Raw genomic sequence first — 12,906 nt, 5'->3', positions numbered from 1 at the left:
AATTAAAATTAATAAAGTGAAACTTTTATTACATCGTCTCAAACTTTTTGGTCTGTGTAGCGCATGTCGCGTGTATCGCGACCGTCACCGACCGTCACGCGACATGCGCTACACAAAGCAGTGTTCGGAACCGTTCGAACAGTTTCACTTTTACCGTGGTTTCATAAAACCACACAACGTTTTTTATATTCATTCGGACCAATAAAAAGAGTGTAAAACAAAAAAAATTATAGCAATTTATTGTGGGAAATTATGACTTACTAGTATTATATTTATTTTGATAAATCAATAACCTTATAACTTTTCAATCTTGCGCACAGGCCTAATTCATTTACCTATAATTAAATAATAATAATTTACATATAATAAGTACCCTTCAATTACAACCATGGCCTCCAAATATTTGCACGAGAGAACCAGTTATTATAATAATTATTGATTTATTTTAATATATTTAATAAATTATGATGAATTATTAATATGATTTAATATGTGCCACGCCCACATACGCATGACGTATTTATAATTAGGCTTATTGACTCTTATAAATTTAAATTTATAAATATAAATTTATAAAGACTTTAATTTATTGACTCTTGTTATACTGCTCCTAGACATTGAAGCAACATATAAAATAAATTTTCATACTTCTGGTATTGTGTAAGTGAATACATAAAGAATTATGGAAATCAGCAGTATTAAGACGATACACAAAAAAAAATCCACTGCTTGGCGGGCGGAGTCTAATAGCTCGCTATCGCGAACGCGGGTGTGCGCGAAGTCATTCTTGCATACTCGCCGCGCTGCCGCTGGCCGACTCGGGACAAACATGTATGGAGTCGTCATACAGTTATAATATTGTCATACATTTATTTAATTGTTGATTTATTGGTTTTATTTTCTTGCTTATAAACAAATAATCTTCTTTTTAACAACTACTTAGACATTATTAATAATTATTATCATTTCGTAATGTTTACTTTATTACAAAATAATACAGGTTATAAATAATCTTTAAAATAACAAAAAATATTGTTACTCTGAAAAAATGAAATGGTACTCAATAACGCGGACTACTGAATTGATTTAGATAGAATTTGATGCTGACGTAGATATTACATCATGCCCAGAAATGAAAGGTACTATTTCTGAAAGAAGTTATAAACCCTAATTCTTCTCAGTCAAAGTCAAGAGTGGAAGATATCACTAATACAGTAACACTGATGCGAAACTTTGGATGTTAATTTGTATATTTTTTTGTTAGTTGTTACTTAATCACGTCAAGACTACATTACCAATTTTGATAAAATATAGCTAATTGCCTGGATTTATACATAGGATACTTTTTATCCGAACTGAACACTTCTGTGGGATAAAACAGGATTCACGATATAACCTAATTCCACGCGGGCAAAGCCGCGGTCGGAATGATATTTTTTTAACTAAAAAAATTGTTTAAAAAAACACAAAATATATTGACGCATGTATTTATTTTTTGCACTCTATTATAATTGTAATTATTCATTACAAATAATCAAAATAAAATAGCCAGCACAAAGTTAGGCCCTGGTAGGGTAGGTAAGCAGGTACAGCAATGTGAGACGAACACTGGCTTATTTATACCAATAATAATGTATTATAAACATTAAATTAAGTTTACAACAAAAATACATAATATTAGCTAATGTGAAAACGAATCAACCAATCATCCCACAACAATGAAATGTGCACACAAATATTCATCCAAATCGGTTCATGTGATTAGGAGGAGTGACTGCAGCGCCATCTTCCGGGCCCAATTGTGTTTCCAGATCACCCAGGAACTCAATTTAATATACTTACACAAAATTTTTCGAAATGAAAACTCACATTACTATGTAAATATGAATATAAACCTGTTTTAGTACTAAGCAATTTCCCGCACAGGTGTAGTAAGTATAAATGAAATAAATATCGACATCAAATTCTTTATACAACATACTTATCTACCACCTACTAAGAAATGTAATTCTTGAAATTTTTTCGTATTATTTTAAATATAATACTACTCCAATGAGCTCCTGTTCCATATTACGGCCACCATACTTCCACTAAGTTCACCATGACTTTTTATTTCTTGGCACTTTGTTGCTTTTTGCTAAAAATGGAATCATGCGATAAAACCAGTAGAGCGTTGATAACATACATTTTTGACTGAATAAAGGTACTTACGAAGGAGTGGGTTCACATTGTGAACAATCAGTGGGTTTATTTTCCTTCTGGATTCCGGATTTCTGAAAAGATTATCTATGCTATAAATGAAAAAAATCTTACACATTCGTTATGTACTTAAAACAGGGGTACATATCAAACATCGTCTATAATACAATTATCATCAAATTTAAAATAAAACCAACTTACTTCATTAATTTGTTCCAATTGTAAGCATTCTTTTTCCTCCAACCTTTATGTTTCTTCTTCTTATTTTCTTTATTGTCCCCATTTGTCTTATTGTGTTGTCACCCTTTTTTACGATGGCGCGAGCGACACAAGTTCCCCGTGTGACGGCCGTAGCGGGAATGACTCGTGCAGCGATCGGGGTAGGAAGGTACAGGGCGGCTCTCGCTATATTGGCTGGTCGCGCGCTAATTTCAAGTATTTCTTGTTTATTTCAAAACCATCGCATATTTCAAAATTCTAAAACGGTAGACGTATAGGTTGTATATTTTATAGTTAATATCCAAAAAGTCGTAACTTTACGTTTGTTATTTTGAAGATGCCAGAGATTAAAAAAAAATAACAATGAGAACTTTGTATTTTTTTTCTATCGAGTAAATATCATGGAATCATGTTTCTAAAACGGTAGACGTATTGTGTTACTATTGAACTTTCTTGTCAAGAATTTTCATCACGACAACTTTAATAATATAAAAATTACGAAGGTTTAAAAAGGGCCGTAAATGTTAGAAAAATTAATTCATCACCTTAATTGGGCGGGAAACTCCGCGTTGAAGCTTTCAGTCCAGCTTTTCCAAACAAATCTCATTAGTTTAAAGCTGGGTATCGACTTCGCGCTCCTGGCGCGCGCGCCATGAATGACCGCGCCGAGAGTGCGCTCCGCGGAGCGCGTTCCAAATAATTGAAGTATATCAACTAAGCGCGCCTGGCGCGCGTGGCAACTGTTCCAGTGTTTGACCGTTCATCATGGAAGCGTCGTGTACGAGCAGCAGCAGCTATTGTAATTATTATACACAGCATAATAAAAAAGAAAAAAACAGAAACGTCAAGTGCGTTGGTGGATAAAAGAGCTGTACCGAAAAAAAAAGCAGTATGGAGTGACACTTATAAGAGACATGCAGTTCGAAGTGATAGAAGACACAATAAAAAACTTCAAAAGAATGTCTACAGAAGATTTTTATTACTTGCATAACTTGATAGAGCCAAAGGTGAAAAAAATGGACACCCAGTTTCGCGAAGCTATTACAGTGACTGAAAGGCTAGAGACAAGCTTGCAATACCTGTTCAGAGTTTCAAAGCAGTCTATATTATCAAGGATAGTCCCAGAATTATTATTCGGAGCGCAACAAACACAAAAAATACGACAAACCCGTCTCCATTGGCGCGCGCGCCACGTTTGATGCGCGGTAAAAAACCGACACCCGACGGAACGGACCGCTCCGCGTTCGACCGCTCCAACGAACATTTTGGCGCGCGTTCCAAACTGGTATCCATTTCACGCGGCTGGAGCGCGCGCCAATGTTCGACCTCTTGGAGCGCGAAGTCGATACTCAGCTTTAGAGTTGAACCAATGTTTATAAAGGTTTCCTATTTCACATTTTTAGAGGTCAAAGGAAATTGTGTACGAATAATAGTTTTATTATACCCACGTACATATGTAAGTTTGTCTTGGAGTCTCTCTTTGACACCAATATAATTTACTAGCTTTCCGCCCGCGGCTTCGCCCGCGTTTTCAAAGAAAAACCCGTTCCCGTGGGATTTCCGGGATAAAACCTATCCTATGTGTTAATCCAAGTTACCCTCTATATGTGTGCTTAATTTCATTGTAATTGGTTCAGTAGTATTTGCGTGAAAGAGTAACAAACATCCATACAAACTTTCGCCTTTATAATAGTATTAGGATTGTGCTGTGATTGTGTCATTGTCCACGTGTAGGATATGCCAAAGGCGATTTATGTTTTTATAGTGCCAAAAGTATGAAGATGATGTTAATTGTTATATAAAAATATTATATAATGCTGTATAATTTATGATACACGTGAACAAAGGTTTTGTTAATGATCACTTCTAACTACCTACTGAGTCATTTCCCGAAACAAACTAACTCTTTCTAATTTCATTTGAACCAGTCAATCTCAAAAATGACTGGTTCAAATGGTGATGGACGGTTGGATTGTTAAGAAAAGCGATATTATTTACGTGTTAAAAGTTATAACATCCCGCAATTATATAAGTAGTTACCTATTTTTATACTTCTAAAGTTTAAGTGATAGGCAGGCTCTGGAGTCTGGGCGGAAAAACTTTTAACAGGGCAACTTGTGTAATTCATAATTCATAATTCTTTATTTACGATAAACAAGCTATAAAGATGTTACATTTGTTTTAGTTACAGTTAGTCAACATGTTTAGCCGTTATTAAAAAAAAAGCATGCAAATGCAATATAGTAATGAAACCACAAATGAAACTATACTTTCAGAATGGCATTATGCATTTAAATTATAAAAAAACTATACGATATTCCCACAGGATATTCCTATCACCCGAGCTATCACCACACCTTTCTTTTTCTTTTTGTCTATGGTCAGGGAAAATGTCACCACAATGAAAGTGACAGTGAATCCAAGATGGCTAATGTCGGCGACAGGAGGAAGTAGTTACGCATAATGCTTCCTTCTACCATATCCACTGCGGAAACTCATTTTGTCAATCGCGTTTTAATCCTATGCTATCCTACTGATAATATACATCCATGTGAAAGTTTATGTATTTGAATGTTTGGTCCAAGATAAAACTAGTTGATTCTTTTTAACTTTAGATGAAAATAATTTGTATTTTTGTACATAGGTATTTTGGTTACATTAAAAAATTGTTAGTTGTAAAATTATGATGATTAAAATATTGCTTAAAATGCTAGTTACATATTTAAAAATACTGTTTAGATGTTCTTTATTAATTTAAATATTCATTTTAATATTTTTAGCAGCGCATTTTGAAAGATCACGTACAAAGTGTGATCATTAGCATTAGTTTGTCAAAAACATAATAATTTTATTATACATATAAGAAAAATTAAAAGTTACGTTATTTAATTATCTCGTAAAATTTATTGCCTTCCGCCATTAAAATATACATTCCTTTATCTTTCGAATGTACATGATATATTACTTTTATGTTACAAGGCTTCAAATTAATATAAATAAAAAAATTATTCGTTAATTTGCAAGTTTATCTCATTAATAATAATTTTATTGAATCAATTAATCTTTAAATCATCTAAAAAACTTGTTAATTTATTAAAAGCGTGACCAGTTATAGCTTTTTTCAACTAATATTTTTAGCGACGACTAATATGTGCAATGATTAATGTCTCTGGTCTATCTAGGTTCAAACCCTGTTATATAATTATTAATGATTTTTTTCATGTTTGATTTTTATTCATTTATTTGTTTTCTATCATATATGAATTATAAAAAATTATCACGAATGCTTGATAATTTAATCTTCAAAAGCTTCATCTTAAGAGCTTTCGTTGCATTGCAACTCCGACTTAGGTACTAAATAAACTAATTCTGTTTATTGCCTTAAATTAATATCCAAATTATTTATTTCCAGTGGAGGACGCAAGCGGGAGATATACCTCTATGTTTTACTGGGGTAACAACTACTGGACCGGCTCCGCTGAACTCTGCCAGATCCTCAACGAACAGCATGCCCCACGGTCTAATAGCAACCGTAAGTTTTTTTATCTACTTATAGCACAGAAAATACAGTCAAACCAAAGTCAAACTCAAACATAATAATATATTCAACTATACTTCGTTTAGAAGCGCTTTTTAATCGTCAAAATACAGATAACAACTTTACAAAGACGGATAGGTAAGTAATAAAATTCTATAGCTTATGACTTATGTAGTTAACTATTAATAAAGTTTGTGTAAATGTATTTAAATGCAAATCGACAATAAAACCCGTTAATAATTTGGAAAATCCAAAAGTGCACGCCTCATAATTTTTTTTTAATAAATATTTATTAATTATTATTTTTGTTTATTTAATAACAATTAAACCACATCGAATCAGACCCTGAAAAATGAAAGGGTTCTATTCCTGAGCATACTCAAGCGTAAGAGAAAAAAAAAGACTCGATTAGTAAAGTATTTCGGTCGCTATCGTGTTAACAAGAAAAAGGATCCGCACATACAGACACACGGACGTCCAAGACAGAACTTTTTTAAACTGTTTTTTAACTAGTTTAAATAACAAAAATGACATCAAAAATATCATGAACGTTAAAAATAGTGTTTTTTCTTAATATGTGTGTGTATGTATTATCTTACAAGTGCAATGTATGATACATAAAGACATTTTAAGTTTGAAAAATCAGATGTTTTGCGCGAAGTGACAGTAGTACCCACCTCAACGCTTCGCTTATGAGGCGTGCAAAAGCTTCTAAAAGTTATAGACCAGCGAAAGTAAGGAACAAGGAAGTAAGCGAAAAATCTTAGATAATTAATTACAAATTAATGTAATCATATTGCCACAGATCATAATATAATACTATAGGTCAACTATAGGTACTAATATTACCATAATATTAGACGTCAATCAAGCTTCAACACCTAATTGCTCGCCTAATTGGATTTGAATAAACAGCTAGCTGGTATCTGTTCTATTTTTTTTTTATTATTTATTCATAGAAACTCTAGGTATATTCTTAAATAGGCTGTAAGCTAAACTGACAAACATGAAATTGAATCCTTTTGGCTTTGAATAATTACTACAATTCTTTGTTTTGATTGTAACACGATACAAAATACAATCACTTGTCCATCTAACAGCTTAAAGCCTTGGCCGGTGATTGTCTCCATTTAGGTTAATATACAACGAGCGTATCGCTAAAGAAATCTTTACTGTGATCGATATTGCTCAACACTTTTTGCTCTTGGAAAGGTCGTTGATCTACAGTTTTGTTTAATTAAGAACAAATAACAAACAAAAGAAAAAAGCTCTTATAGTGTTAGGAAACTTATACACCATCTGTACCTAGTTTTAAATTTAATAAATAAAGGAATATAATTTATATACACTCACATTAAATATTTTTATTAAAGTTCAAATTAATAAATGACAATAAAAATTAAAATAAAATCACAAAAAATATTCAATTTGCTTATTTGAATAAAAAATCTGTAAGTATGACATTTTATTAAAAGAATTTTTGACATGTAATTATTTAACTTTGTTCACCCTTGAACTACAGAAACGATGACATGCTATTTATAAAACTTGCGCGACCTTTAAGCTTCCAAAATAATTTGATATATCATCATTAATTAAATTATTATAATCGTGTAGCCATTTTTTATTTTATAAATTATCTATGCAAGTGTCAGAAAGCGCGCGCTTTTTATGACGTAATGGACAGATTACAAATGCTGTAACATTTCTTAACGTCTGTGCAATGCGTACATTCCCTCGTGGGCGCGCCGCGCGACTTTGTAAATTTTCCTCAACCATTTCTAAATCACACCTTAATTATTTACGGATATGGTGATTCATTAGTATTTTGCAAAAATATCAACCTAAACAATCCATCCTATAAATCCTAATAAAAGATGCAAACAACATTGGCTATATTTATTGGCGCGCAGCAATGACCATGCATTTGCCTAGATGAAATTATTATAAATGAATATTGAAATAATGAAAACCGTTTATCTCGAAAATAGCAACTTATTTTGGAATTTTTGTTTAAATACTTTATGCACGAATATGCTTAAACCTTATTGTGCTACATAACTTATAATATTTTTTCTGAATATTATTACAATAATTCATCTTAATTGGCGGTTATCAAACACAAGGAAATCAACAATAAATAAGTTTTCAATTTTATTATAGAAATTTAATCACAAATCTGCAGTCATTCATGCATTGAATATTATACTGGTGGCCGCAGAAATTTCGATTTCACAATATGACTAATAAACTTTTACGTAATTTACGAATATTTGGAGCGTGGAGAGACGAAACAAGTGCTTGAGAGTAATTGTTAATTACTCATTTCATTAATATTTAATTTGCTGTTCTGTCAAGGTTGTATTTCACAACTTATGAATGGAGAGATTTTTAATTTGTCTATTTAGATTTATAATGGAATATTTTTCAAGATACTACAAATGCATTCACTTCTTACAATTCTTCATAATTAACATTCACGTTCTAATAATATAATAGGCATTTCTTTTTATTAAAAGTACGATATAAATTCGTAATAATGTACCATACATCAAGTTAGGCTAAATGTTTAGTAAACTAAGGCTACAGTTAAGACAACATTAATTAAATAAGCTTCGTTGATTTCATTCCAATTTCAAATAAACTTTTATAAACAGACACATGTTATGTTTCAGGCAGTAGCGGTTCACAGATATTCAACGACTGGCGCCAAGATGTATCGATGTCAGGTCTGGGCCCGCCCTTTGACACCGCCTTCTACAACGTGCGGATGGCCGTTACTACTGACCTGCACGATATTATTAAAACTGTAAGATTTTTTGTAATGTTGATAAAATTTAGGAATAAAAATAGCTACAATTCAACACACTCAAAAACCTATCTATTTAAGGGCTGGCACTGCCTCATATTTAGATTGTTATTAAGTACGTACAATCTTAATATTTTAAATGACAGACTTAATTAAGTAATTTTTCGTATGAAAATTAACTTTATTTGCTATTCAATTGTGAACTTAATTCATCAAATAAACACAAATATCCCATCAAACTGATCTACGCTAGATTAATAAGTTACCTATTTTTCAACACCATTGGGCAAAATTGCTAACCACACTAATTCCAAACACCATATACCAACATTCAAACCATATTGCACGCCTCATAAGCGAAGCGTTGAGGTGGGTACTACTGTCACTTCGCGCAAAACATCTGATTTTTCAAACTTAAAATGTCTTTATGTATCATACATTGCACTTGTAAGATAATACATACACACACATATTAAGAAAAAACACTATTTTTAACGTTCATGATATTTTTGATGTCATTTTTGTTATTTAAACTAGTTAAAAAACAGTTTAAAAAAGTTCTGTCTTGGACGTCCGTGTGTCTGTATGTGCGGATCCTTTTTCTTGTTAACACGATAGCGACCGAAATACTTTACTAATCGAGTCTTTTTTTTTTCTCTTACGCTTGAGTATGCTCAGGAATAGAACCCTTTCATTTTTCAGGGTCTGATTCGATGTGGTTTAATTGTTATTAAATAAACAAAAAAAATAATTAATAAATATTTATTAAAAAAAAATTATGAGGCGTGCACTTTTGGATTTTCCAAATTATTTTCTATTATTCCAGCGTCGCACAATCCACCTCGGCCTCTGCCTCCCGCGCGCCTGCACGCGTGAACAAATAGCCGACCTGGTGGGTGGAGTACACGCACCCCTCCTGCACCATACCGTGGTCGCTGTCCGATCTCCAGAACATGGTGGCTACTCGTATATAAACGATCCCACCTTCCAGATCTTACTGTGAGTGCTAGTGGTTAACAACGTCTTGGAAGACTATGAAATCATCTAAATAGGGTAGATTGTTTGTGTATTAGAAGATGACTTAATTTTAAGAGTGGTATTTCTCAGTGTAAGAACCATAGATGTGGAATAAAATTTAATGCTTTGTGCAACATGTGGTACAGAAAATGTATACATATATACACTAAACAGCTGTGCAGTCCTGAGCTATTGATATTTGGATATAATATGATAAGGCGAAATCGAAAAGAATGCTTATCCCACCAAAAAAGTTCATTTCCATGGTTATCACTCAAATCAATGAAGAAGCTACGTGTTCTTTGATTAATCCCCCCTTTGATTAATCTTGCCCTTATCTACCATCCTAACAACAATTTTACTATATCTATTGTAGCGATAATCGAGTATACTGGTCGGGAAATCTACCTTTCTTCCTCCACATCTATAAATAAGCATTTTATTGACATACTAATTTTTATAATAAAGATAATTAATATACATTTTTCTGTACAGCGGAGTATCCTGCCTAGTCACCATACTACTCATCACAGCCACAATCTACGACGTGATGATCGCGCGGGAAGTCCGCGCGCGCCGCCGCCGCGTCAACAACATGGCCGCCGTCGAGAACGGTAACACGCTGACCGGACTTGACGCTATTACTGTCGCTAAAGGTATCCGACCAACTACTGACAAACTACTAGTTACTACTACTAATCTGGAATGTTACTTTCGTAGATAGGTGTGGTTTGGAAGACTAATTTACCGTCCTAAAAGTTCATAGTAAAAGATTTTAGTAGACGGCCTTATCAAGTACTTAACTATCTGCGAACATGGACGTATAAAAAAAGACGGACGGTATATCGCCTAAATATTGAGTGAAGCCTAGTAATGGCGGCGAAACATCCATGCGTGTGTGCCAAGTTGCCATGTTGCCATGGCAACAGCTGTGTTGATGACAATGGCGGCTGTATTTTTTTCTATAAATTTTGCCGTAATAATTTTGTCATTAAAACATAAAAGAAATAACTTGCTTCCCTGTGGAATGTAATCCCTTGTGTTTTGTTATTTAAAATTGTACTGTTGCGACACCATCCACGCAAGACGGCATTTTAAATATTTTTTGTGAAACAGTGACGCAGTTAATCAGTCGGTAGTTCACGACGTAATGGCGGCCGACTAGCTTACTATGGTGAGAGTGTGTGCGTGTTTATTGTCTTTACGCGATCGCTAGCTTACTATGGTGGCTTCACGTTGTTTGTTCGTAATACGGCGTCCGTCTTTTTTTATACGTCCATGTCTGCGAAAATAAAAATAAGTTATGAAAAATTTAAAATTTAGTATGAGCTATAAAAGCCCAAATGGCATTGATTGATAGAATATGGTTTCTTATTTACTAAGTATGAGTCGTTAGCTGCAAGAAAATCATGAATTGATAGGGCAAAAGATGCTGCCTACAAATCTTGTCGTCTATATTTTGCTTTTCCCTTTGTGAGGCCCGACTAACTCAAGTAGCTTCATGAAATAACAGCATGACTGACTGTTTTACTAACATGGACTTGTGGTGACATTTGATTTAAAAAAAACTTACACAGTAGAACTTTTACTTAATTAATTATTTGAAGGTAAGTATTTTTTTTTTTTACTTTTTTTTTATTCAATTTTTATACATCTGTAATCAATGTATGTATACTATGTACCTACTATGTAATAACTACTTTTTTAATTCTAGGCAGACTAAGAAACAAATTTATTTATACAGATTTTCAAATAAAGTTCAAAACAAAATAACTAGTTAATAATAAATAAATAATAAATAACTAATAATATACCTACATAACTTTAATGATTATCTCCTCAGGCAAATCAATGTACAACGTGAACAACAACATTGCAATAAACAGCAACAACTCTGAAGAGCGACTCACCGCAGAAACCGCGTCTACAGATGAAGAAATCAAACTCAGTAAGTTCATAATCATACTTTACTATCAATGTTTGCACCTTTGTATTAAATACTTACTTTGATTGCACCATTCCGCTTAATTTCACAATTAATTGCACTGTTCTTTACGTAAATATTTTTTTTTATAAATTTATTATTGAAGTATATGCACTTTTATAATAGACCCAATGCCATCTAGTAAGCTTTTCATAATTTTACGACTGTATTAGTACAACATAGTTAATTGGTCACATTGTAGTTGCATTTTAATGTTACACCCTTTACACTGCAATATCTATAAGTACTAACAAAATATTCTCCATAATTATTATAAATGTTTAATTGGTCTAGTTTAAAAGATGACAACAGCTCTATGACTTTAAAATTCCTAGCCAACAATTTTCCAATGAAAGAAAAATCCAAAAATAATAATAAATAGATGTGATTCCCTCCCCAGGCGTCTGGTCGGAGCTGCTCCTCTCCTTCTCTATGAAAGCGAACGTCCTGCAGATCTTCGACCAATCGGTGGGGTCTGATACTGTGCCCGTTGTGCACGGTTTGAGATCATTGTCTATGGTCTGGGTCATTTTTGGACACACCTGCATCGTTGTTTTTAAGGTGAGTGTGCATAAATTTACAGTGCGCTTTAGATACGTCACTGTCTTGCCTTTGCGAATATTTCATAAGGAATCTTGCTTCAGAAGTTTTTGAATAAAGTATAGAAAAAAATACATTATCATTAATTTTGCAATCAAATTCGACTATATTACGTTTCAGTGTATATTTTTAATAATTTTTGGTTACTAATTTCAGTATGCTGACAACACTGCGCTCCGAGCCATTCTGGAGAAGAGCTTCTGGTTCCAGCTGATCATCAGCGCGGTCTACAGCGTCGACACTTTCTTCTGTCTTGGGTATTTCATTAGAAACAATAATAAACGATTATTCGTTTAAGTTACGTAGCTTTGTATTTATAACTAAAGGTAATATTTTGTTATTCGATTTTCTGCAAAACAAGAACAAAGATATGGAATGAAGGCAATTTTATTTGTCTGAGAGAATATATTATCTCGTTGTCTTTTATCAATTGTAATGTGATAGAATTGACTCACTCATTTTTAAAGCTAAATTAATTATATTTTTTGTTGAAGCATAACATTTGTAAGATTTAAGTTTTAACTTTCCCAATACGAATCA

The 12,906-nt window shown here is 32.9% G+C and overlaps 1 protein-coding gene and 1 long non-coding RNA gene across 5 annotated transcripts in view; one reads left to right on the top strand and one right to left on the bottom strand.

The window, feature by feature from the left end:
* The window catches only part of LOC149909274 (nose resistant to fluoxetine protein 6-like), a 38,050-nt gene that overhangs the window by 20,240 nt on the left and 4,904 nt on the right, over nucleotides 1–12,906 (top strand). The window contains exons 2-8 of one of the 4 annotated variants that reach the window (XM_090118870.1): nucleotides 5,831–5,950; nucleotides 8,632–8,765; nucleotides 9,592–9,764; nucleotides 10,278–10,396; nucleotides 11,626–11,730; nucleotides 12,149–12,327; nucleotides 12,523–12,623. In XM_090118870.1, the coding sequence (XP_089974996.1) occupies nucleotides 5,831–5,950; nucleotides 8,632–8,765; nucleotides 9,592–9,764; nucleotides 10,278–10,396; nucleotides 11,626–11,730; nucleotides 12,149–12,327; nucleotides 12,523–12,623 (931 nt within the window). Of the gene's footprint in view, nucleotides 1–5,830; nucleotides 5,951–8,631; nucleotides 8,766–9,591; nucleotides 9,765–10,277; nucleotides 10,439–11,625; nucleotides 11,731–12,148; nucleotides 12,328–12,522; nucleotides 12,624–12,906 lie in introns of all 4 variants that reach the window. The other 3 variants (XM_090118878.1, XM_090118850.1, XM_090118860.1) reach the window with 3 other exon arrangements.
* Nucleotides 2,077–2,716, bottom strand: LOC149909275 (uncharacterized). Its single transcript, XR_016458433.1, has 3 exons — nucleotides 2,401–2,716; nucleotides 2,212–2,273; nucleotides 2,077–2,137 (listed from the first exon to the last, which is right to left on the bottom strand). It is a non-coding gene; the product is annotated as an uncharacterized LOC149909275 (long non-coding RNA).

This window comes from Colias eurytheme, chromosome 3, assembly GCF_061535395.1.
Source record: "Colias eurytheme isolate Ceu_HAF_F1 chromosome 3, ilColEury1 Martin Lab GWU primary, whole genome shotgun sequence".
NCBI classification, from domain to species: Eukaryota; Metazoa; Arthropoda; class Insecta; order Lepidoptera; family Pieridae; genus Colias; species Colias eurytheme.
This window is presented reverse-complemented; position numbering and strand designations above follow the sequence as displayed.